The sequence below is a fragment of the Anguilla anguilla genome, chromosome 8 (assembly GCF_013347855.1).
Source record: "Anguilla anguilla isolate fAngAng1 chromosome 8, fAngAng1.pri, whole genome shotgun sequence".
NCBI classification, from domain to species: Eukaryota; Metazoa; Chordata; class Actinopteri; order Anguilliformes; family Anguillidae; genus Anguilla; species Anguilla anguilla.
In genome coordinates this window covers 29,880,613-29,907,367 of record NC_049208.1, presented here as the reverse complement: position 1 = coordinate 29,907,367, position 26,755 = coordinate 29,880,613, and the positions used below count along the sequence as shown (strand labels likewise).

Sequence of the window (26,755 nt, the reverse complement as noted above, 5' to 3'; positions counted from 1 at the left end):
AACAACCTCTTTGGCCAAAGAAGTCAAGTGAGGCGAGTTAACTGTGTAATCAGTTACCTTAATTGATCAATTAAATGCAGAGTAAAAACAAAAACCAGCAGACCCTGGCCTGCGGCTCTCCAGGACCTGGTTTGGCCACCCCTGATGTTGGTTTTTCACACACTTTTGAATATGCTGTCAGATGAGAACATGGAGAGAAGATCACCTCTGACCTGTGACCCTTTGACTTCCAGGGGTCCTTTGCCTTCTGGAGCATGACGAGGAGTATGTGTTTACACTGCCCAGTGCGTATGCCCGCTCCATCCTCACCGTGCCCTGGGTGGAGCTGGGCGGCAAAGTCTTCATCAGCTGTGCCAAGAGTGGCTACTCCGCCACCGTCACATTCCACACCAAGCCTTTCTATGGAGGGAAGGTACACAGGTGGGGCTGTGTGTGTGTGTGCGCACGCTTGTATGTGTGTGTGTGTGTGTGTGTTTGTGTGCACTTATGTGTGTGCGCACGTGCTTGTGTGCACTTCTGTGTGTGCTTGTGTATGTGTGTTTTTTATGGGATACACATTTTTTATGTTGATATTATGCAAATGTTGACTCAAATGTACAGTACTGACACAAATTATGGAAACACTGCATTTATAAACTTTTAAAAATTAAACGAGTAATGAAATATTTTGCAAGAATTCCTCTTTGGCATAATAGATGTAATAAATAATTAAGTTAATATCAACATAAGTTGCATTGGAAATAATTAGCACTTTTTGTTAAACAAGTAATAATCATTACACCTTTCATTATGTATTAGTTCATACCACCATAATTGAGAAGTCTTATGTTTCTTACTGTTGGACATTTTATCATTTAATAATCAGCTTGAACATTTCTTCGTCTAGTATTTTTCTACATTAAATAATTAAAGCAAAGAAAACCATTTTTTGTGTTATTTATTTATTTATTTATTTATTTTGGCTTGTATACTTTTTCAAATTTCTAATGGTCATGTAATGTCATTACCATTCGTGCTGAAGAAGATAACTGTTTCAAATAAATTTTTACAGAGGAAGAAACAACAACAGAGGAAAGAGCACAGATAAAAGTTTTAAGAGTACTAAACTAAATGAAATGCCTGTAATGTAGTGTAATGCAATGTAAACTCTTTTAAGTAGTGCTTCCATAGTTTGTTCCAGTACTGTACACTAAAATCCTGCCTGGAGTGTGTTATTGGTCTTTTCTGTGGATGTGAACCTGGGCTCTGTGTGACTGACAGGGTGACGGCTGAGGTGAAACACAACCCCACCAATACAATCGTGTGCAAGGCCCAGGGGGAGTGGAACGGAACACTGGAGTTCACCTATAGCAGCGGAGAGACCAAAGTGATTGACACTGGCAAACTGCCAGTCTTCAGGAAGAAGATTCGGCCGGTAGAGAAACAGGGAAGATCAGAGTCGAGGTGAGATGCACCAAGTTACTGTACACCACACTGTGCTCAATTCTTCAGTAAAGACCTGAGAGATGATAATAAGAAAACTGTAAAATCACAGATGAAAGACTACACTCAGAACTAAACTTTTGTGGCACCATTTTGCCCCTGGAAACCTTTACCTTGAAAACGGTTCATTTCCCACGTTCATAATACTCCATATAATTGCAATGTAATGCTTTCGTGATGCTCAATTATGTATCTAGAATGCCATCTGAAAATAGAAGCAATCATTACCAATAAAATTTATGTTCATTCAATAAAGGCATAACATGATCAAGAAGTAACTCATGACTCAACGGAAGCTAGCATTAGCACAACTAACCCAGTATACTGTTTCCATTATTGTTGCCAAATATGTACTTGTCAGAACCCCCAGAGTGAAGATTATTTCAAAGAAAACATAAAACGAGAAGCCAACCGTAGATGAAAAGGCAGAAATCCCTATTGAGAAAAATCATTTCCAGTTAAAATAGAAGCTACTGGGTGTTAGATAAGCATCACTAGCTAATTATGACCCTAGAGTAGAAAAGAGTGAAAAGAACCCGGTCTGAACACAGTCTGCTGTAGATCTGCTGCATTTCTGGCACTGTAGTCCCTCTCTTTCAAAGACCTTTCAGGGAGTTCTGACTGAGAGTCTGGGTCCAGTTAGGCTGGTTTTAAGGCTGTTCCCTTATAGCGAACCGGAAAGTTTCATGATAATTGAGGAGCCGTTTTTATGGTAAAAGAGATAAACAGAGGGATGAGAGGAGGAATGGTGACATATGAAGAGCTGTGTTCTGTCTCTGCTTGAGCATTGAATGTTTTCAAGGACAGTGCTAAATCCCTGAGCTGGTGCTTCCTTATTTGGAAACACGGGTGTGTGTGTGTGCACACGGTGTCTTTGTGCATGTGATATGTATGCGAATGTGTCTCTTCTGTGTGTGTTTTTGAGTAATATGTGACAGGTGCTGCTGTTTTGGTCCTCAAGTAGGGCATTTTTCCGTTTTTTAAAGATTATGAAAGTGCAGATTATAAACTTTCAAATGATGTGTCATACATTGAAATCTGAAAATAGTTGAGGAAGATATGCTTATTTGAATGTTGGTACTCCTAAAATCAAGCAGAGAAAATCCCCTTGAACGATCTAGAACTTTTCACACTTCTCACAGGGAGATAATGGGTGGGAACAATAGCTAGTTAACTCCACCCCAACCACTCCCCTGCTAGAGTACCTGTAAATCCTTGTCCATTTAGGGATTACCCTATCTAAAGCTTTATAACTCCAGATGTGAACACCACAGAGACTAAAAATGTCTCTGTGGTGACATTAAAAATGTCTTAAATGAAGCAATACATTTGTACCATTTATAATACTAGCTTAGATTACTTTATATTCATAATTTTGTAAGAAATAAAGTGCCACAAATGCAATGGTCAAGGCAAAAAATCTAAAATGAATTTGCTCCTTTTTTAGTTCGCAATTAAATACTGTGAGATTGCGGGTTAAAGTATACATGTCCTGGATCAAAAACTTCTTGACCACAAGTTCATAAAATCTAAGGGTGGATATGTAGAACTACTAAAGATCTATGAAGCAAAAACTAAGCAGTGTACCCAGCATCTCCAAATCTACCCAAAATGTCTAAATTATTAACACTGGTCTAAAATAGCTAAGGGTCCAGAAACAAATCCAAAATCTCTCCAAAAAGGAATATAATGCTTTTTGTCCATTGTAAAGCATATGAGCCCCTTATGAAGGTTTAAGATGAAACATAGATATAATTTAAACATTACATAATACCACTAACCTATTTAAAGACACTCAATTTCTAAAATAACGTATATAACCGAAATATTTTGAGCAGTAATACTTACATAGCAATGATGAAATCTTATCTATGTTCAGTAGATGGAGACACAGACAGTAAATCAATGACAGCTCTATCCGCTTCTGTTTTGCTCCAGAAAACGATGTCAGATAGGTCTATCAGCAAACATATGGCTTAACTATGCCCAGAAGTCTTCAATAATGATGGTATTTTCCAAGGAATTACGAAAAATCGTTGACAATGTTTCGTTAGGTGCAACGTCTTTTAATGCTACCATATACAGAGCGAATGCCATGGTAAGAAAATGTTCGGTTACGCTAACCTATAAAACGCTATTCCAAAAGCAAAATTAGACATGTTATACATTGTTAGAAAGCTTATACTCTCACCTACTGATTGAGCATCTGCCATTGTAGCACCTCACAGAGTAAACAAACATAGGCTACTACCACACGGCTTTATTTATGGGCAGTGGCTTGACTGAAACAAAGTGACAATAGCCAACGAAATCAAACATGCTAATTAAACTGCACCCCCATCACGCCTCCAAAACCCAGCTGTAAGAATCACTAAAACAAGCCGACTTTGCTGACAAATTATAAGTATTTAGCGACCCTAAAAATGTTGTTTATTCTATTGAGTGACTTCTTCAACACTTTAACTTTCGTAATATGAAAAAAGGAAAACAGTAAAAAAAAAAATTTAAAAACCTTTTTTGCCTCCTAGCGCGATTTCAAGATTTGCGACTTGCGGACCTTTTCTCCAGCACCCGTCACATATTATTTTGCATTTGAATTGTAGTATTCGTCATATTTACCTTGTTTTCCATCCATTTTAAATGGGTTGTCAGGTGTTTTCATAAGTACCAATGGTTTCAATTAGGGTTTAGGGCTCAAACTAGGGTTCAGCTAGGGTTAGGGTTAGGAAAATGGTAAGTCTGAGGGTTGAGGCAAGTTCACGGTTGTGTTTAGCAGCTTGAAGAAAGGTTAGGACATGGGTTTGTTAATGATTTTGAATGAACCAAAAAAATTCTCTAGTAGCATGTGTACCTATGACCATATGGTGTAATAAATGCATGTTCTTTTAGGGAGAACATTTATGTTTTATAAATGGCCTCATACATATTATTTTGTATTTGTATTATTGTCTTCATGATATTTACCTTGTTTTCCACCCATTTTAAATGGGTTTTTTGATGTTTTCATAGGTACCAATGGCTTCAATTAGGGTTTAGGGCTCAAACTAGGGTTCAGCTAGGGTTAGGGTTAGGAAAATGGTAAGTCTGAGGGTTGAGGCAAGTTCACGGTTGTGTTTAGCAGCTTGAAGAAAGGTTAGGACATGGGTTTGTTAATGATTTTGAATGAACCAAAAATTTTCTCTCGTAGCATGTGTACCTATGACCATAGAAAATTTGCAATAAATGCATGTTTTTTTAGGGAGAACATTTGTGTTTTTTAAATGACCTCATACATATTATTTTTCATTTGTATTATTGTATTCATGATATTTACCTTGTTTTCCATCAATTTTAAATGGGTTGTCAGGTGTTTTCATAGGTACCAATGGTTTCAATTAGGGTTTAGGGCTCAAACTAGGGTTCAGCTAGGGTTAGGGTTAGGAAAATGGTAAGTCTGAGGATTGAGGCAAGTTCACGGTTGTGTTTAGCAGCTTGAAGAAAGGTTAGGACATGGGTTTGTTAATGATTTTGAATGAACCAAAAAAATTCTCTAGTAGCATGTGTACCTATGACCATAGAAAATTTGCAATAAATGCATGTTTTTTTAGGGAGAACATTTGTGTTTTTTAAATGACCTCATACATATTATTTTGCATTTGTATTATTGTATTCATGATATTTACCTTGTTTTCCATCAATTTTAAATGGGTTGTCAGGTGTTTTCATAGGTACCAATGGTTTTAATTAGGGTTTAGGGCTCAAACTAGGGTTCAGCTAGGGTTAGGGTTAGGAAAATGGTAAGTCTGAGGGTTGAGGCAAGTTCACGGTTGTGTTTAGCAGCTTGAAGAAAGGTTAGGACATGGGTTTGTTAATGATTTTCAATGAACCAAAAAAATTATCTAGTAGCATGTGTACCTATGACCATATGGTGTAATAAATGCATGTTTTTTTAGGGATAACATTTATGTTTTTTAAATGGCCTCATACATATTATTTTGTATTTGTATTATTGTATTCATGATATTTACCTTGTTTTCCATCAATTTTAAATGGGTTGTCAGGTGTTTTCATAGGTACCAATGGTTTCAATTAGGGTTTAGGGCTCAAACTAGGGTTCAGTTAGGGTTAGGGTTAGGAAAATGGTAAGTCTGAGGATTGAGGCAAGTTCACGGTTGTGTTTAGCAGCTTGAAGAAAGGTTAGGACATGGGTTTTTTAATGATTTTGAATGAACCAAAAAAATTCTCTAGTAGCATGTGTACCTAAGACCATAGAAAATGTGCAATACATGCATGTTTTTTTAGGGAGAACATTTGTGTTTTTTAGATGACCTCATACATATTATTTTTCATTTGTATTATTGTATTCATGATATTTACCTTGTTTTCCATCAATTTTAAATGGGTTGTCAGGTGTTTTCATAGGTACCAATGGTTTCAATTAGGGTTTAGGGCTCAAACTAGGGTTCAGGTAGGGTTAGGGTTAGGAAAATGGTAAGTCTGAGGATTGAGGCAAGTTCACGGTTGTGTTTAGCAGCTTGAAGAAAGGTTAGGACATGGGTTTGTTAATGATTTTGAATGAACCAAAAAAATTCTCTAGTAGCATGTGTACCTATGACCATAGAAAATGTGCAATAAATGCATGTTTTTTTAGGGATAACATTTGTGTTTTTTAAATGACCTCATACATATTATTTTGCATTTGTATTATTGTATTCATGATATTTACCTTGTTTTCCATCAATTTTAAATGGGTTGTCAGGTGTTTTCATAGGTACCAATGGTTTTAATTAGGGTTTAGGGCTCAAACTAGGGTTCAGCTAGGGTTAGGGTTAGGAAAATGGTAAGTCTGAGGGTTGAGGCAAGTTCACGGTTGTGTTTAGCAGCTTGAAGAAAGGTTAGGACATGGGTTTGTTAATGATTTTGAATGAACCAAAAAAATTCTCTAGTAGCATGTGTACCTATGACCATAAGGTGTAATAAATGCATGTTCTTTTAGGGAGAACATTTATGTTTTTTAAATGGCCTCATACATATTATTTTGTATTTGTATTATTGTATTCATGATATTTACCTTGTTTTCCACCCATTTTAAATGGGTTTTTTGATGTTTTCATAGGTACCAATGGTTTTAATTAGGGTTTAGGGCTCAAACTATGGTTCAGCTAGGGTTAGGGTTAGGAAAATGGTAAGTCTGAGGGTTGAGGCAAGTTCACGGTTGTGTTTACCAGCTTGAAGAAAGGTTAGGACATGGGTTTGTTAATGATTTTGAATGAACCAAAAAAACTATCTAGTAGCTTGTGTACCTATGACCATAGAAAATGTGCAATAAAATGCATGTTTTTTTAGGGAGAACATTTGTGTTTTTGAAATGACCTCATACATATTATTTTGCATTTGTATTATTGTATTCATGATATTTACCTTGTTTTCCATCAATTTTAAATGGGTTGTCAGGTGTTTTCATAGGTACCAATGGTTTTAATTAGGGTTTAGGGCTCAAACTAGGGTTCAGCTAGGGTTAGGGTTAGGAAAATGGTAAGTCTGAGGGTTGAGGCAAGTTCACGGTTGTATTTAGCAGCTTGAAGAAAGGTTAGGACATGGGTTTTTTAATGATTTTGAATGAACCAAAAAATTCTCTAGTATCATGTGTACCTATGACCATATGGTGTAATAAATGCATGTTCTTTTAGGGAGAACATTTATGTTTTTTAAATGGCCTCATACATATTATTTTTCATTTGTATTATTGTATTCATGATATTTACCTTGTTTTCCATCAATTTTAAATGGGTTGTCAGGTGTTTTCATAGGTACCAATGGTTTTAATTAGGGTTTAGGGCTCAAACTAGGGTTCAGCTAGGGTTAGGGTTAGGAAAATGGTAAGTCTGAGGGTTGAGGCAAGTTCACGGTTGTGTTTAGCAGCTTGAAGGAAGGTTAGGACATGGGTTTTTTAATGATTTTGAATGAACCAAAAAAATTCTCTAGTAGCATGTGTACCTATGACCATATGGTGTAATAAATGCATGTTCTTTTAGGGAGAACATTTATGTTTTTTAAATGGCCTCATACATATTATTTTGCATTTGTATTATTGTCTTCATGATATTTACCTTGTTTTCCACCCATTTTAAATGGGTTTTTTGATGTTTTCATAGGTACCAATGGTTTTAATTAGGGTTTAGGGCTCAAACTAGGGTTCAGCTAGGGTTAGGGTTAGGAAAATGGTAAGTCTGAGGGTTGAGGCAAGTTCACGGTTGTGTTTACCAGCTTGAAGAAAGGTTAGGACATGGGTTTGTTAATGATTTTGAATGAACCAAAAAAATTCTCTAGTAGCATGTGTACCTATGACCATATGGTGTAATAAATGCATGTTCTTTTAGGGAGAACATTTATGTTTTATAAATGGCCTCATACATATTATTTTGTATTTGTATTATTGTCTTCATGATATTTACCGTGTTTTCCACCCATTTTAAATGGGTTTTTTTGATGTTTTCATAGGTACCAATGGTTTTAATTAGGGTTTAGGGCTCAATCTAGGGTTCAGCTAGGGTTAGGGTTAGGAAAATGGTAAGTCTGAGGGTTGAGGCAAGTTCACGGTTGTGTTTAGCAGCTTGAAGGAAGGTTAGGACATGGGTTTTTTAATGATTTTGAATGAACCAAAAAAATTCTCTAATAGCATGTGTACCTATGACCATAGAAAATGTGCAATAAATGCATGTTTTTTTAGGGATAACATTTGTGTTTTTTAAATGACCTCATACATATTATTTTGCATTTGTATTATTGTATTCATGATATTTACCTTGTTTTCCATCAATTTTAAATGGGTTGTCAGGTGTTTTCATAGGTACCAATGGTTTTAATTAGGGTTTAGGGCTCAAACTAGGGTTCAGGTAGGGTTAGGGTTAGGAAAATGGTAAGTCTGAGGGTTGACATATGCTCCTGTAATTATTAATCTCTTTGTTTGATCCTGTCTCGCTCTCCGCCCCTGTTTGTGATAGGCGGCTGTGGCAGAGTGTTACCATGGCGCTGAAGGAGGGAAACATCGACACGGCCACTGAGCATAAGCACTGCCTGGAGGAGCGGCAGCGCGACGAGGAGAGGCAGAGGGCCGCCAGCAACACGCCCTGGAAACCCAAGTACTTCATCAAAGAGGTGAGGCCCCGCCCCTCCTCTCCTGGCCCCGCCTCATACAGCCTCACAAGCGCCCAGTAAGGGTAGAGACACACAGCCTCCGATGAGAACGCTCAGCATCACTCTTGCCTGATTTCTCTTTTCTGTTTTTGAAACGGTGTCCGTTAAATGTATATCGATCGTATATTCTGGAGAAACCCCATACAGCAATAATTAACGACTCCTGCTTAACAGAACTATGTGGAGTTGGGAAAAAAAATTGAAATCGAAAACTTTAATCTGATTGGTTATCGCACCGTGTTCCCTGTCTTTCTGCCCACTTGCCTCACATCGCCAGCTATCCCAGCATACCATGCGGACGCGATAACTCTTGCTCCCATTGAAATGAATGACGAATTACAAAGTTGCTTCTTCTCGGGGGATGTGTGGCTTTACCCTTAGATACTTGCATCGGTGCATTCATCTCTTATTTCATTTCACTGGCCTGAAATAGTGATAGGGTGAATGTACTTCTTGCTGTGGCCAGGTAATGTTCTAATTCAGCTCAACCCAAATGTTTGGCTATAAATGTTAATTGAAGGCAAAAACATTAGAAAAGGAAGATCAGGTATGTACTTCAGCTGTGTACTATCTGTGTTTTTTCTGTCCACACAGAGAATTGTAAATGCATGCAAAGGCCTGTCAGTTGTAGAAGCATACAGTAGAAGCAGAGACCTTTGGGGTGTTAAAGTCCGGGGGCCTTACTTACAGTATAAAACATTCGTACACACGGATTTGATCCTAAATTAATAATGTGATTTTACACAAAAACTGGACTAATTGAGATTTGTAAAACTTGAAACTGATGCGAAAACGTTCTTGTGCATAGGCAAACTCCGATGACGATGCGTACAACTTATCCTTGCAGGCTCAATACATTTTTTATGATGTGAGAATATTTTGCCTGTCACGTCACATATGGATACGTATGGGCTATTAGACTAAGCGTGCGCTGGGTTTGTTTCTGCGATCGGCACTGTGAGATGCGATATTGTGGGCCGTTAAGTAGGCTGCTGCAGCCATGCACGTAGGCTTGCGGAGAGACAGGAAGACATGTCACCGCCAGTATTTTTGTATGAATTGGTCTGTATAGACATTTTATAATTTGTTCACGGGAACATTTTAGGAAATGACTGTACGCTCACATTTAGGATGAATTCCAAGATTATTTTGTAAAGGAGGCCCCAGGTTTGACATGGTGTAATCAGTGTAGTACCTAGACTGTGGGAAATATGGCGAGCCTTGAATGTCCTGTTCTTGCCATAACACGGTGTTCATGTGGTACCCACAGGGAGAAGGCTGGGTGTACCACAACCCTCTGTGGAAGACACACTGACGCCAGGAGAGAAGACCATCGCCTGCTGTCGGCGAAGCCTGTGCAGAAAGGGGGTGGGGTCAGGGAGGGACGAAGGGAAGCTGGGCCACAGAGGCGGAGGAGGAGCCACTGACAATGCCGCCCCCTTTCCTCTGGACTTTGGAGCTGATTGGCGGGGACGGGGGAGGCAAGCCACATCATACGCCCCGTGGGAGGCGCAAAGATGGCTTAATGTGTGCTCCAACAGCGTCTGAAGTGTGCTACACAAACTTTCTCTTCGACCTGAGAGAAGTTTTGAGGTGGGGGAGCAGGGAAGGGAGATGTAATTTTTTATTATTCCATATAGAATATTTCTATTTTTCACTTTGCCAAGACTTTTTTGCACGTGTAATGTACAAGGGTGATTTGCCACTGGTGGGTTTTTGGTCTTTCCCTCCATCTACAACACAAATAGCACCACTGTGAGCACTGCTCAGGTGTTCCCACCATGGGGTGTTAAAGATACACGAGGACGTCAGCCTGCTGCAGTGAGCTCGAGAAAAACCCAGGCTGTGGATCTCGCCATCACGTTGTGTCATCGGGACAGGAAGTGTATCTGGAACACTGCAGAGGAAGTGTATCTGGAACACTGCAGGGCAGTTGCTTTCAAGGTGAACTCCACTGTGTCCTAGTCCAAAGAAGCCTTGTTCTGCCAGTTTTCAAATTTCCAGAGATTTGCTCATCCATTTGTAGGCAAGTCTCTCGGTGGATCCCCTATACTCACCTGCTGTCAAAAGTATACCATAACTCCAGTCCTACCTACTGTCGGAAATATACTGTAGCCCTGACACTTTAGATCCAGCACATTAATTTCAGTGCATACAACATTTCCATAATCCTACCTTCTGATGTTAAAATGTGTAACTTTCTGGCTACAAATGTATTAGTTATTCCACTAATATATGTAATTTTATGCATATACTCTGGAATGAATTTAAAATGACATGTAACGTTACAACATATGCTTCAGTATATGTTGAAATACAGTGAAATAATTATAGACAGTGTACCAACAATTGGACGGTATGTTCTTTGTTTCCTGTTTTATATCGTATTACCGTTCCAGTGATCTGCTGTTTGGGGGAAAAAAAGGGAAGCGCCTTCAGCAGGCCTTTTTGAGTACTGGTTTCACTGCCTCTGCTGAGACTGACAGGTGTGAGGAAATGGATCGCCGTAACCAAGGACAGATCCGGGCGCCAAACGAACGGAGCGGGCTTTTCTCCCAATTTGACACGGAAAACTGCGATAGGATTCAGACATGTTCCAGATGATATACAGATCAAATTATTTAATGATTTTGGCATTTGGCATTTTGTTCTAAATGCTCCTTGGCCTTTATTACTTTTGAAAGGCAGCCCGTTTGAGATAAGGATGATTAATTGGGGGATGTGGGTGATGAGCGGGTGATTAAACAGGCAGTCTAAGGGAAATTAAATGGCCACCTTGTCAATCACGAGTGATCTGTTCTTTCTGAGACACTGCCCCTGTTAGTAACCCAAAGTTGTTTTTAAATATATTTTGCCTACCAAAATATTCATAATTAGGATTAGAATTTTGAAAAATAAACAAGGGAACACAATGAAATGTATTACAGGATTTGGTGCCTGTACTGTCCAATGTCAGCTGTAACTAAGCAACGCGCTTTCACTTGTTCTCTGGTGAGTATACTTGGGTGCTTGAGTGTGTTATGCAGTTGAACTGACAGAGTTTGTGCCATATTATCAGAAGTAAAAATGAAATGAACAACAGTTTTGCTGTAACTGCTGCCATGGATTCTGAAAATGTCTTGAAAGTATGAAAAACAGGTACATACTGAGGAACAGTATATATCTACAGTGACCCACCCAACACCCTGATATTATGAAATGGAACTGAAGTCAGTCAGATACTATGCCTCTTCACATTCAATAACAAGCTCGAGTGCCACACCAATTAAAGCAACATCTTCAGATGAGCTGCTCAGATCTTCTGAAACCTAAATAATCAATTATTGTGTGCTTGAACTTGTGGGCAAGACTAGTATTAGTTATTTCATCATGAGATTCATTTTTGCTGATTGTGATAATGGTGGTGGTGTTGGTCACAGATGTATGTAATGCAGCCTGTTAGTATTATTTGATTTGATAAGATTTTTTTGTGATTTTGGTTTGTGGTTTTCGGCCTTATTTGACCTGTTGAGCACTTTCATACACTGTGTAGCCAGGGGGTGGACACCAGGGACTGAGGTACCAGTACGAGGTCAGGAACGTTTCCCCTGACCCCCTCATGTTGGGTCTATAGGGTCTAAAGCTGAGGGATTTGTTTCCCCTAAAGGTAAATAGTAAGGATCCCAAAGAAATTGTGTGTTGACTGAATACTTATATTATAATTCCAATTTTGAAATACCAGGGATTTGAACCCACAACCTTCTGGCTGCCAAACGTATTTCCTGACTACTTCAACATGTTGTACAGAAGGTCTGCTGATTGCTTTATTGTGATCAATTTGCACCTTGGAAAGCCGAAGTGAGTTGTAAAGAGGGGTGGGGAATGTGTACATGCTGTAGGTGTGAGTTCCTTCACGTGTCTTGAATGTATGTAAAACTGTGAGAGAATGAAGTTGTTTGTTCAGCATGGTAATGTATTCAGCTAGCTTGAACCAAACTACTCTCACCTGAGTAGAACCTATGCAACACTTGAAATATAGTAGCTTGGTGGGGATTGGTTTAAAATAAATACACCTTGGCAATCACACTCTCATCTTGTTACTCGATTTGAAAAGCTTGTGAACTGAATCAAATGAACAAGTGACCTTTTCCTGCTGTAGACCTGCTGGTGGCAGCATTGCCACAGTGCCCACTCAAAAGTTCTGCCTTTTACCACCCTGGCTGTCACCATCGAGAAGGGTATTGCTGCCGTCTTGTGGAGGTTTTTATTAATTCCCTTTTGTTTTTTGAGCCACACCCACATTCCCTAGGAAAAAAATAAAAACCCAGCACTTACATTTTTCCTTAGCTGGTGGCTTTGGTTGTAGTCTTAGTGAAGAACAGTGGCAGCATACATTAGAGGAAACTGCAGTGACCTTACTATATATACTGTATCTCATTGTGTTTCCATAATTGCAGGGCAAAGTCAAAGTATTTGCTCTGTTGTACAGGGAATAGGTTTATAGAACTGCCAGTCATATCAGAAACATTTTTCATTACTCTGTAAAGATTGAAGATAAAAATTAGTTTTTAGGGGTTACACCCATTACTGTAATGTGAAATTCCTGTGCATATTGGGATACTTTGCAGATTGTATTCTCAAGGGAAATATATTTTCAGATGTTTTCAATAAACTTTGTGTGCTTGGATGCAGTGCACTTGCAGATGCTCTGGGCAGGGAATGCTAGTCACCAGACCTTTAGAAGTGGGCTGAGCACAAGTCAGCAAGCCAGCATATCGCATCATTACAGAATAATTTAACTGTGTGAGGATGCAACCCTGGCTTCTAATGTTGTGTTCATATTTAAGCTCATGTCACCTCCTGAATCGAAGAAAGGCTTATAATTAGCCCAAGCACGTGGCGCGCTCACAAAATGAAGTCTGCAGAATGTTGGTGACGTGATTGTGAAGCGCATCAAATGTTGTACTGCCAGAACACAAACATGTTATAAATTCATGAAAACTTTACCATTCCAGGCACTATATCAGTTCTGATCCATGAAAGGTGAAGTGAATACATTCTTAATTGTCAAATTTCCTGTTCTGGCTGACATCCACTATTACAAAACAATGCAATCTGGTCTGTTTTAACAAACTGAAAACACCAAGGACATTTTATTACACAAAGTCCATTTTATTTTGTCTACTTCCGAACAGGACTGTACCAAGTCTTCTCAGCAACAAGTAAAAATGTAAACCTGGGCGAAAGTTAAGGAGGGAGTGGGGCGGGGCACAGAACAAAGCTTAAAAAAAAAAAAAAAGGTTACCAGGAACCAAGCAATGGCGGATCAGAGAACTAGGAGAGAAGACAGAATGGGTACTGCTCCACCACTGGAAAAACACAGCTGGGTCCAACGATGCAAATAAGTATAAAATTAAACCAAAATTAAAGCCACCCCCCCTCCCCCAAACAAAGAAAATTTTTAATGAAAAAATAAAAATCGTACTTTCCATTTATAAGGCTTCAATCAAACCATTTAATTTCTCCATTTACATTTTTGACACCAGCATTGTATTACAATGAAGTGTAAGGGGAAAAGCCGATTAGCTTATGAAAGAAGGGAAAAACCTGAAAACATTTAACTTCTTATCATCACGTAAATAAATACGGTCAAGTTCGAGTTGCACTTAACTGATATGATGTCCTGTGATTGGCTAAGAAGCCTCTGAAAGGCAGTCATTAGAAATGCATCCTTTTTTACATACGATCCAAGAAAAAAAAGCTAAGAAATTTGCACATCAATAGAGATGAAAAACAACATACCTCCCCCCCCTCTCTGAAAGGCTCCTGGGAAAAAAACAAAGCGTAAAAAAGATAGTGTGATAAAAACAAGAGGTAAACCGTAGAGTGCTGATAAAATGATGATCGAAAGCCCTCTGGAGTCTCGTGCGGTAAATGTGTAGACTTGTCACCTTTTTAAAACAGTTTGTCGTTTCAGTCATGGCTTTGCTAAAAGGAGAGTGAATAGCGAGGGGGGATGCCGATACTGACAGCAATGGTGATATTTACTTTTGAACTGCCAGTGCCCAAATATTTACCCTTTTTTTTTCTTTATTGTAATGAAAGATTAAAAGATTGCTCCTCTAGGGGCAGTTATTGCAGCTTCTAAATCAGTCTTTGAAATGAATTAATCCAGCTCATTAATTAATCCAGTTTTAAGTTTATGAACAGACAAGAGAATGGCAGGAGGAAGCTGAATATCAAAGTGAGTGTTAACTGGCAATGGTCTCCTGACTCTGAAGCTCTGCTCTTATTCACAGGAGTGCTCCCTCTGGTGGAGGGAGGTAGAATAATTACATTTTTGTACTTTTTTTAAAATAGCATTGCTTCCTTTTTAATCAAGCAGCAGAATATACAATCTAAGTGATGGAATCAACAAAAGTATTTTAAAAATTCACATTCTTCATCAAACGGAAATCTGAAATCCCTACAAACAAGACTTATTGCATTCGCTGTTTCAATGATCTGCTGTGATTAAAAAACAAAAAAAAAATTGCAACTAGTAACAAAGAGAACAAAAGAAAAAAAACTTCGAATTAAAAATCACAATATTCCAATATATATTATATAACCCTATTAGACATTTTTTGTACATAACATATTTACACATTTAGATTGAGCTGAAGTTTTCAAAAACAAGCTAAAAGAATGCATCGACACAGAAAAGCTGTACCTAAATAGTGGTGTTCCTCCATGTCGTACATTGTCAGTACATTCGTCAGGAACTCTTGTCTGCTATGCTATTTTTTTCCCCTCCCCTTTTTGATTTTTATTTATTTATTTTTTTAAAAAGGTAACAAGTTTACATGTGCCAAGGAGCAGGAAAGAGGGCTCTTTGGTTGCAGTTGCTCCCACATTCACCACATTTTCTTCCCCGTTTAGATTTTTTTTTCCAGATTTATTGGATTATAGAACATGTACCACAAAATACCTGCTACCGACCCAACTGAGCAGTGCCTTGCCTTGCCACCACATTCAAGTACAAAAAAAAACAAAAAAGAAAAGCAAGACAAAAAAAAAGTCCTCTGGGTAAAAGTAAATCTGGAGCAGACCAACCCCGGGTGTACAGGAGACCTCTTTACCCCACTTCACTGGGCTGCTCGGGGGACCAGAGCTCAAGGCAAACACGTTCTGAGCTTCCAGACAACGGCTGTTCTTCATTGGTGGGTTCCTTGCTTATTTGTCATTTTCAATTTTTTTCTTTTTTTGTGTGTGTTTTTTTATTTATTTTTTTTACTCCCCCATCATTATATTACACTGCCTTCTTGTTCAGTTTCTTGCCTTTCTTCAGGACCAGTTTGTTCTTGATGTAGCCACGCTTCCTCTTGGCAATCTGCTTGAGGAAAAAAATAAAAAATAAAAATAAATAATTCCACTTACTTTAAAATGTGCTACGTTCATGCCTCCAGGGGGTTCCTTTTGTCATAGCCAATCACAGGACATATGCATACTTACCTGCTAGAGATACAGTACAGGCCAAAGGTACTAGGCCACCTGTGGGTTTAAAAAAAATTTAAAAAAAACCTTTGATAGAGAAGAATTCAGTTAATTTATGTGCATTTGTTGAATAACAAACCAATGCAACAATACAAAAAATTCTACCAACAATAACACAAAATTATGTGCTTAGACATTTCCTTAAAATAGCCTCCTTTGGCTTTAATTACAATTAAACAAATTATTGGAAGTCAATCCAATCATTTTGCAAATGGGGCATGGGAGGGAGGTAGAGGGGAAGTTAAATGGACTGAAATCTTTTCTACCTTAAATTATTTTTAAAAACCACAGGTGGCCTAATAACTTTGGCTTGTAGTGCATGTAAAATAGGCACTAAAGGTGCGAGAAATATTGCAAAAGAGGAGGAGTTAGGCTTAGATGTGCGGGGTTGAGTAATCATTGTGACAAGAACGTTATTCGCAATTAGAAATTGCGAAAGAAACCTTTGTAAAATCACACCACAACTACAGGAAGAACACAGTGCAGCTAGAGAGAAACCAGTTCCCTTGACTACAGTGAAATGACAACTATAGTCTGCTGGTCAAAAAGGATGTGCAACTGTCTTTTCCCAATTTTTGGTTCAGTGTTGATGGTGCTTGGCCCACTGGAGTCTTTTCTTCTTGTTAACAGCACATAGCAAGGGCTTTTTCAGAGATACACATCTGTAGTCAGGGGAACTGGCTTCTTTCTATCTGCATTGAGTTCTTCCTGTAGCTGTGGTGCAGTTTTAGGGTGGTTTCTCTTGCTAAAGTTTCTTTGCAATTACTTAATATGAATAACTTCCTTGTCACAATGTTTACTTCACCCCGCACATCTAAGAAGTCTAACTCCTCCTTTGCCATATTTCTTGCAACTTTAGTGGCTATTTCACTTGCACTACTGGCTAAAGGTATTAGGCTACCTGGGGTTTTTAAAAACTTAAGGTAGATACGATTCCACTCAATTTAGTTATCCACCCACCTCCCTCCCATCCCTCCACCTCCCACTTAGCAAAATAATTGGATAGACTTATAATTAATTGGAATTAAAGCCAAAGGAGGCTATTCTGAGAAAGTCTTGTACAAGATTACTTTTACGTAAAGCTAATTTTTTAGTTATTGTAGGTAGAAATTGGAAGGGAAAAAAAGTTTGTACTTTGGTTTATTATTCAATAGGCACATATATTAACTGAATTGTTCTCTACCTAACAAAATTTTTTTTTTTTAAACTACAGTGGCCCAATACTCTTGGCCTGTACTGTATGTGCTGTTTTACCTTACCACTTGCACTGTAACACAGGGGTTTTTTTTTGCTGCAGACAAGAGGGACCACAGCTGAGAGAGCGATGGCGGGGACTGAACCCAGTCACCGTTCAGCCAAACCGGACAGAAGAGAGAAACTGCGCACGGAAAACATTCGCCAGGCTGGGGTATGACGTCTCGTGTGCGCGGATGGCGTTTCATTTACGCAGGCTGCAGCCTATCCACTTTCTTAAATCTGAACGGAGCGCAGACTTAGCTGAGCAGCGCATCATTAAACATGTCTGGCCATCTGTGCTGTCGTCGCGAGGGGAAGAAACTGGATTATAATAATAATGATGCGGACACGGCGCCAGAGCGCTGCGCCTGGGCACAGCTGTGCGGCCAGACCACACCGCATCAGAGGAGCTGCTAAAATGGGGTGCCAACTGACACCCATCCCCGGCTGGGCGCGGTGACGCGTCACGTGCCACGGTGTTACCTGGCAGGGCAGGTTCACTGGCGCTGACCAAGGCCCGCGGTGATCTCCCTGGTAGCACCGTGAGCAACAGAGACACAAATGGGGAGAAAGAGGAGGGGATGCAGGGGGGGGGGGGGGGGGGGCCAGATAAAAAGGTCACAGGGCATTTTATGTACCTGCACAGAGAACTGGACTTTGGGCAGCCGTGTAAGGGACCATCTCAAAACTCTGGGTTATCTTGAGTGAGGACGCCCACCTTTTTGGAGGTGTACTTCTGTTTGGAGATGATGTTGGAGACGCGGGGCTTGTGGTCCAGGGGCTCGCGGTTCTCCAGCTTCTTCACCTTGTAGATGCGCACCAGCCAGTGCTCGGAGGTGAAGGCCTCCTCCAGGTGCTTGAACTTGATGTCCTTGTTCCCGATCTCCGCGTTGCGCGTCCGGTCGAAGCCCGGCGGCGTCCGGAAGTCCAGCTGCGGGCGGAGGGAAGGGGCGGGGTGAGGGGAAGCTCGAGGGAACGTCTGAATCTTCTCGCTCTTTTCAAAGTCAGAATATAAAACGCTAACACTGAAGAGAGGTGAACGGTCACACTTTCAGCATCGATTACGCTCCACAGCCACTGTGACGGAGCGGATTAGCCTTCATATCCACAGGCCTGTGTCACCTCAGAGACAGAGTCTATTCTGTGCTTCACATTCTGCACGACACATACAGAATTAAAGGTTTCCATGGCGCCGTGAAATCAGCCCCCTGTAGCTGTGCAGAATTAGCAGTTTGAGCAGGCTGAACTTTTCATCTGCAGATCTACAGTACAGAACAAACAGAACTGTGTCCTCCACACCTGCGGCAACAGCTCAGCGGCATAAAGCAGATACTTCCAGTGAATAAAACCATTTCTAAATATGGTTCGTGGCACAGTAAAACTAAAACATGGATGAAATGTTCTGGAGAAAGACTAAGACTTGTACTACTATTGTACTACTGTAATTCAGAGTTCAGGGAAACATCACGAACACTGTTCTAGATTGTTTAATGAATTCTGGGTTTTGGGTACACCTTGTGTCTTTTTATATTTGTCTACATGAAATAGCGGTGCTCCGTTCAAGAGACGCTGTACATTTTGGCTCACAGACTTTGCATTGGGGAGTTGCAAGAAGTGATGGCTGTTGAATTTCCAGCCATTTACCACAGGGGAGGCAGAATTTATCGCGTGGGCCTTACACAGCTAGGGCCTGGCTCTTGGTAAACAGACAGTAAGCGTGTGTAGGGCCATGTGACTCTACAGATAGCAGACGAACGGTTTAGAGTCGGCTGTAAATTCTGGCTCTAATCAGATGGGTCAGTGTGAATGGCGTGCGTCTCCAGATGGCACTGGTCCTGAGCCAGCCGGGCCATAATGGTTACTCATACAGGTACGGCCCTCGTACTGGAACAAAGAGCTCTAATTGGCCCATTACTCAGATAGGCTAGCTCAGGAGAGGAAACTGCGGATTTAATTACATCCTGTAAATGTGTTATCCAGATAATCCTAATAGGTCTTTTGCTTTCTGAAGTGTTGATAATTAATTACAGAGTTCTAATTCCTCGTAATATTAATTATTAGCTCCTCTGTCTTCGTGGTACTCGGAATCGCTAATCGTATCCGAAGCACGTTCAAAGACAAACTTCACATCCACAGCGTCGCCTTGGCGATGCGCTCCATATCTAAAGCAAACATTCAAGGACACACGTCACTGTGTTCCATGCAGCGGCAGCAGCAGAGGCTGATCACAGGAGGAATCACGCAGAGATCACAGAGCTTCCCTCAACGCTGGCCAGATTTCATCATCTCTCTCGGCCTCTCTCTCTCTCTCTCTCTCTCTCTCTCTCGCGTGTCTCTTTGTTCAGGGAGGGGTCACCACTAACACCACACCAGCGCTGCCTGGCTCGTGACTAAGAGCAGGTGGTCCGAGGAGAGAGAAAGAAAAAGAACATCCTTCACTTGACCTTCACACTCCATGACCAGGTCGAGTATGTGTGAGGGACAGGCACTTTTTCTCTGCGTGTGGATAAGCAGTCACACCCCAGCATGCCCTGCAGGGAGGGAGGGAGGGAGGGAAAGAGAGAGGGAGAGAAAGAGAGAGGGAGAGACGGACTCCCGGCGGCTCACCTGCATCTCGCCGAAGCGGTAGTAGGACATCTTGTACATGAGGCAGTTGAGCAGGGTGGGAGAGCCGGCCTTGTCCACCCGAAACTCCCCCTGAGGGGTGAAGTAGTCGCTTTCCTGGAGGGCGGGGGAGACGGTTAACCTCTGTGACACTGCAGTGGCAGTGGAGCAGCAGTCATCGGTCAGGGGGAGTTATGGGACATGGCAACCCGGGGTTAGGTGACCGGATGGCAGATGTGCCCTGCCTGTTGCGCACTTGAGCAAAACAAACATCCTGCAGTGTGACTGCAGTCAAATACGAGCTCAGAAAGTTACCCTGGAAAAGTCCATTTGCTAATAAATGATCAGTTAGTAAATGATCAATGCATACTTGTTTCACATAGTCTTGTAACTTTCTCCAAGTTCAATAGGACCTAGTATACCTCCAGCAGAATCAAAAGCAGAGAAACAGAGCATAATGCAATTATGCAAAATCACCAGCTGAGGTAACGATTAAAATGCATGATTAAAAAAAAACAGAGCCACACAATGTGCAGCTGCAGGGTGGGAGTAGTCTTGGCTCTGTGAAGGAAACCAAAATGTACTCAGACCCGAAATACTTCCAGCTCAATTTCTACCTATTCATAGAGCCTTCTATTGATTTTCACTTACGCTGTTTGACATTTGAATCTCTCCTCGTTTGCCGTGGTAACTTTAAGAGGCTCGTTAAGTACCGTTACAAACGCGTTCCGGAAAATGCGTCTGCTGGCTCGAGTGGATAACAGGTAAAACGCACTCGGCGTACGCAGTGGAGGATGCTGGGAGACGGAATAAATACGGAGGGAGTGAGAAACAGCCGCCGCTCACCCGAATGTCCTTGGGGTGCTCCCCCTCTGCTATCCGCACCATCCACAGGAACTTGTTGATGTCATCCCCCGAGTAGCCAATCACGCCCCCGAAAATGATCAGCACGTAGTCCACATCGAGGCTCTGCATGATCTGATAGGCCGCGCTCTCGTTGGAGGACATGGCTTTGCCCACCTGGAGGAGGGGGGCGGGGCAAGGGACAAACAAAGACAGTGAGAGTGAGAGAGAGAGAGAGAGGGGGAAGGGGAGGGGGTGTGCAGGAGAGGGAGAGGGAAAGGGAGGGGGAAGAGAATGTGTGGCAGGAAAGGGAGGAGGAGGAGAGAATGGAGAAATGTGGATGAAGGACAGAATTCAAATGACATGCAGTGAGGGAGAGTGGTCCACAGACAAAAAGGAGGGTTAACAGCAGTTACAGCCATACCCAACAGCGCCCCCTGTTGCCGGCACAGAGAGGCACTTACCAGGGCTATGTGGCTGTTGTTCCAAGTGTTGTTGTCCACCAGGGTTGTCCGGTTAGCCATCCCAGCGATCTGGTAGCCGTAGTCCCACCAGGACATGACCCGCGCGTGCTCGTCCGTGTTCTGACGCAACCAGTAGTACGCCTCGCGGAAGTCGTCCAGAATGTTCCGTGTCCTGCAGAGGAACACGCAACCGACTAAATCTCGACCCCTATGTCACGAGCGGACTCAGATCTCAAAGGAATGTGCCAGCTCCAGAGAGCTGAAACACCCAGATGACACCGTGCTCCCAACATAAAACTGTAAGGAGAAGCATTAGGGCTGCAGACTGAAGTCTCATCCACTGACACCACTCTCACACTGGTGAAGTGTCCCTCTGGCTAATAAGAGGAGAAACAGGGAGGCCTGACCTCACAGAGGCAGGAACATCAGTCACAGGGTATGGAGCAATTCACAGCTCTTCCTCTCTGCTGCCAACTCATCAGAGCCACAGAAAGGCCAGGCCTCTGTGACACACACGCACACGCACTCACACTCACACACGCACACGCACTCACACGCACACGCACACGCACACGCACACACGCACAGGTCTAATCCGTTAGGCAACCAAGTGAGCTTGTGCACACTCCTGCTGGTTGTCGGAAGCTAGTGCTACAGTGGTGTAGAACTGTGTGGTTGTACGTTTTATATGTGTTCACCTACCCATCATGGTTGTAAGTCAACAGTATTAATGTATGGCTGTGTAATGTAATCTATGTCTATGCACACAGCACAGTATGTGTGTGTGTGTCCATGTGCGTGTATGTGTTTGTGTGTACGTGTGTGTCTGTGTCCGTGTTCATGGGCACGTGGTTTTAGTGTATTAGTCCGTGTCCGTGAGTGCGTGCGTGTGTGTTGTACGTGTTCATGTGCGTGCGTGTGCGTGTTTGTGCCTGTGTATGTGTGTCCGTGTTCGTGAATGTGTGTGTTTCAGTGTGTTTGTCCGTGTGTGTGTGCTTGCGTTCTCTAACCCGTCGTGGTTGTAGGAGGCCAGCACTACGCTGGGGCTGGAGTAGGCGTTGCTGGTGACCCAGGTGCAGTGTACAGCGAACATCATCAGCAGCATGAGCATCAGCATGGTGACGATGCTCTTAATGTTGGGTCCCAGTCCCTCCTCCGACTTCTCCTGCTCAGACACGTGCTTGCGCACCTTTCCGGCCTGCAGGGGGAGACACACGCTGTCAGACACTCGCGTACAGTACCTGCCTCCGCTACGGCGCGGCCTGCTCCCAAGACACAGTGCTTAACTATGCAGCCCGCGGCCATTATTAAAGCAATACAGGCAGTGATAATGTTAGCCATTACGGCTCTCAGAGCAGCACATAAAAGCAGCATTCTGCTCAGGTGTAACTGAGGGCCGTGAGCTGAATCCAGCCACCGCACGCTCCAGTACCGCGGGAAACCTCCAGACACCTCGCTGCGAGCGCGTTTCGTTACGAGGGGGCTCGATATGCAGAACGCGTAACGCCACATTCGCCTCGTTAAACACTCATCTTGTCACAACGGCTGCCAGAGTTCCTCTCAGCCCCTCAATCTTGTTGTTAAGGTTTCCAGAAGTGGTTTTTTAACGCTTCCAGCTTCTTGCAGAAGGTGGCAGTTTCTCTTACTAGCCACTCAGCTTACTGTAAAGGTTGCCAGAGTGTCCCTCGCTAACCCCTTACCTTACTGTAAAGGTTGCCAGAGTGTCCCTCGCTAACCCCTTACCTTACTGTAAAGGTTGCCAGAGTGTCCTTCGCTAACCCCTCACCTTATTGTAAAGGTTGCCAGAGTTTTCTTTAAGCTCTTGCGTTATTGTAAAGGTTGCCAGAGCTTCCCTCGCTAACCCCTCACCTTATCGTAAAGGTTGCCAGAGTTTCTCTTGTCGTCCTCGTCGCTGCTGTCCTCGGCTGGCGGGTTCTCCCTCTTCTGGTCGTCGCCCAGGTAGTGCTCGAAGACGTTGGAGAAGGCGATGGCGGACAGCATGCACACGACGGGCGTCAGGGTCAGCATGAGCCGCACCATCACCCCCGCGAAGTAGACCGCGCTGATGGCGTACAGCGCCACTAGGGGGCAGGAGAGAGGAGCGGGGGGTTAGTGCGAGAGACACACAGCGGTTTGAGATATGAACACCAATCAGGACGTCTCCCGCAGCAAGTACACACTGAGCGGCCCTCACTGTGCTGCTCATTCTCAAGGTAAACCACATTTCCCAGCAGACCACAGAGATGTATTACACCCACTTCCAGCGTGGGCACATCAGCCTGCGCCCCAGAGATACACTGTACTGTACTGAGAGACGGGGAGAATCTGTGCCCTGGAGAGACGTACTCTAATCACTCCTCTAATGACTGTTCTGTGTTGAGGCTCCTGTAATGTTTGCTGCACAGCCCCGGGTTCAGCGCAGTGCAGTGAATGCTTACGACGTGCAGCCCTAGAAACGGTCGCTGGGAACAGCCGGCGACGGCTCACCGAAGACGCGCTCGTCGTTGACGTTTTTGATGCAGAACCAGAGGCCTGCTGGGAAGGTGCAGACCAGGATGTGGAGGTCGAAGAAGAAGGAGACCCAGGTGGTGGGCTGGTGCTCCGATACGGAGGCGATGATGGGGATGTGGATCTTGGCGTACCTGGGGAGCGCAGGGCAAAGGGGAGGAAAGGGGGCCAATCATTCAGGAGATGAAAGACATCATATACACGAGGCCCACCAATCAGAAGATGAAGGACATCGTGTACATGAGGCCCACCAATCAGAAGATGAAGGACATCATGCACATGAGGCCCACCAATCAGAAGATGAAGGACATTGTGCACATGAGGCCCACCAATCAGAAGATGAAGGACATCGTGCACATGAGGCCCACCAATCAGAAGATAAAGGACATCTAGTACATAATGATACTCACCCTGTGTCCCACAGAGAGTAAAATCGGCCACTCCATGGTGCAATGTAGCCTGAACAGACAAACACAGCCATTACAAACACATCCACTAACAGACTGACACATCCAGTATGCACAATATACACAGTCAATATTACATCAAACACAGACCATTTCGGCACAAAACAGTTGTTAAATTGGGCTTGTGAGCAGAAGGTAGTAGGTTAGATTCCCCAGTGGGGAACAGATGGACGTCATATAAAATATAGACTTGTTATGTAAAGATGTTTGTTGCCAAAAAAAGGATGTCTGCAAATCATATTTACAGAATAAGTAAGCCTGCTTGCTTTCCTTTTATTGTGTTCAGCAGGTCAGTGATCCGTTTTTTTGGACTGAAGAGACAGGGAATGAAAACTGTAATATGTGGTGAAGACTGAAGCTCTGATGCGTGGGAGTAGAAGGGCTCTCCTGCAACACCGCTTTATTAACAATACTGAGGGCTGGAGTACGAGCGGAAACAGGGCTGAGACACAAAATGGCCGCCGTAACCGACGAGCACCCTGGTAACAACAAGTTTTCAGTCTGGGGAAAAAAAAGTATTTAAGAGATCTTTAGAGCACTCTTCAAAAAAAAAATATGGCCAGATGGATATTTGTTTTAGATTGGATTTAAAATATTAATATCCAGAAAGCCTGCAAAGTAATCCTGAATGAACGTATTTATCTTGCCAAAATTCACACAGCCGTGTACAAATTTGGACGGAACGAAAAAAAAAACTAGTGACGTATTCAGACAGCAAAGCGTTCTACGGTCTTCTAATTCTGTCTCGGAGCAGTGCGAAATGACTGACCCTTCCGAAAAAAAAGCAGCAATTACTGCTCTCCTGCCGCGGAAGACACGGCCCCTCCCCTCCTGCTGGATGCATAATTCAGCTGTCCTGTTACATCTACGCCGCTGTGCTCTTAGACTAATGAAACAAGTTAGCCCGACAGCAGCCGCGCGCGGCCGTCCGCTGGAGACTGTAACCTGTCACTCCGACGCCATCGGCTAATCTGCGCGGCGGCGGCGGCGGGGGAGCGGGTGGCAACGAGCTGGCAGACAGCCCTTCCATCTGTCTGATGGGCTCGGCGGCGAAGGGCGTCTGGGTTTGTTTATGAAGGTCAGGTGACGCGCCGGTGAGGTGTGGACTCACCTGATTCGCTCAGGTACACGACTGAGGCCCTGGCGTGTTTAGCTCAGGATAATGAAGGGTATGAGGCATGCTACCGCTGTCAGCAGTTAAAAGAGGGTGAGGTTCTGTGTTCGGTATAGGTCTTGTATGTGAGGTTGAGGTAAATTACCTGTGCAAATAAAAGTGATGCACAGTACCAGTGTAGGTCAGGTATATGACAGTGAGGTACACTACCTGTGTAGGTCAGGTATATGACAGGTGGGTATAGTACCTGTGTAGGTCAGGTATATGACAGTGAGGTATAGTACCTCTGTAGGTCAGGTATATGACAGTGAGTTACACTACCAGTGTAGGTCAGGTATAAGACAGTGAGGTATAGTACCTCTGTAGGTCAGGTATATGACGGTGAGGTATAGTAGGTATAGGACAGTGAGGTATAGTACCTGTGTTGGTCAGGTATATGACGGTGAGGTATAGTACCCGTGTAGGTCAGGTATATGACAGTGAGTTACACTACCTGTGTAGGTCAGGTATATGACAGTGAGGTATAGTACCTGTGTAGGTCAGGTATATGACAGTGAGGTATAGTACCTGTGTAGTTCAGGTATATGACGGTGAGGTATAGTAGGTATATGACAGTGAGGTACACTACCTGTGTAGGTCAGGTATATGACAGTGAGGAAGACGACTCCAGCAGCCAGGGACACGCCCAGGAAGAAGAGCGTCTGGAACTCCTGCTTGGTGAGGCGGTCTTTGAGGTACTGCAGGAAGGCGTACGCCTGGAGCAGCGCGAACACACCTGGAGTGGGGAACAGGTCGCCACGTTTAAACAGGTTCCCGTGACCGCAGCAGAGTGCAGCAGACCGCAGAGGACCGCAGCGGCTGGGCAGAGCGCTGGCACGGGGCCCTCCCTGCTGCTGGAGCACAGAGCAGCGCACGCCCGCTCAGCCGGGCTCGCTCATGAAGGGCAGGCGATGCCACAGCTGTGGACTAGGGGTCCAGCTAATAATGAACCTGGACTCGCCTCCGCAAAGCAGCCGATAAATATCCAATCGATCAGACACACAGATGCACTGGCACACGCACACGCATGCATACAGACACACACGCATACAGACACACACACACTGACTCAGACACACACGCAGGCAGGCACTCACTCACTCACACACACACACACACACACACAGTCACTCACACACACACTCACACACACACACACGCAGGCAGGCACTCACTCACACACACACACACACACACACACACACACACACACACACACACACACTCACGGAGAACAGCACCGTCACAGTCTCCTGGCTCTGCAAGGTCTCCTCTTTCACATTTGTCAGAATGACAGACAGGGCCAC

General features: G+C 43.1%; 2 protein-coding genes across 5 annotated transcripts in view; one reads left to right on the top strand and one right to left on the bottom strand.

The window, feature by feature from the left end:
* Positions 1 to 12,723, top strand: part of LOC118234465 (oxysterol-binding protein-related protein 10-like) — a 59,966-nt gene extending 47,243 nt beyond the window's left edge. Inside the window, exons 10-13 of the mRNA XM_035431007.1 lie at positions 234 to 420; positions 1,261 to 1,443; positions 8,466 to 8,619; positions 9,929 to 12,723. Coding sequence (XP_035286898.1) covers positions 234 to 420; positions 1,261 to 1,443; positions 8,466 to 8,619; positions 9,929 to 9,973 — 569 coding nt within the window. The 3' untranslated portion in view covers positions 9,974 to 12,723. The remainder of the gene's footprint in view (positions 1 to 233; positions 421 to 1,260; positions 1,444 to 8,465; positions 8,620 to 9,928) is intronic.
* Positions 12,724 to 13,788: 1,065 nt separating this feature from the next.
* LOC118233778 (dolichyl-diphosphooligosaccharide--protein glycosyltransferase subunit STT3B) overlaps positions 13,789 to 26,755 on the bottom strand; it is a 71,599-nt gene continuing 58,632 nt past the window's right edge. Inside the window, exons 7-16 of one of the 4 annotated variants that reach the window (XM_035429714.1) lie at positions 26,038 to 26,184; positions 24,239 to 24,287; positions 23,808 to 23,962; positions 23,190 to 23,401; positions 22,331 to 22,518; positions 21,321 to 21,492; positions 20,860 to 21,033; positions 20,017 to 20,130; positions 18,048 to 18,340; positions 13,789 to 16,012 (exon numbers count right to left, since the gene is read on the bottom strand). In XM_035429714.1, the coding sequence (XP_035285605.1) occupies positions 18,092 to 18,340; positions 20,017 to 20,130; positions 20,860 to 21,033; positions 21,321 to 21,492; positions 22,331 to 22,518; positions 23,190 to 23,401; positions 23,808 to 23,962; positions 24,239 to 24,287; positions 26,038 to 26,184 (1,460 nt within the window). In that variant the 3' untranslated portion in view covers positions 13,789 to 16,012; positions 18,048 to 18,091. The remainder of the gene's footprint in view (positions 16,013 to 18,047; positions 18,341 to 20,016; positions 20,131 to 20,859; positions 21,034 to 21,320; positions 21,493 to 22,330; positions 22,519 to 23,189; positions 23,402 to 23,807; positions 23,963 to 24,238; positions 24,288 to 26,037; positions 26,185 to 26,755) is intronic. The other 3 variants (XM_035429713.1, XM_035429711.1, XM_035429712.1) reach the window with 3 other exon arrangements.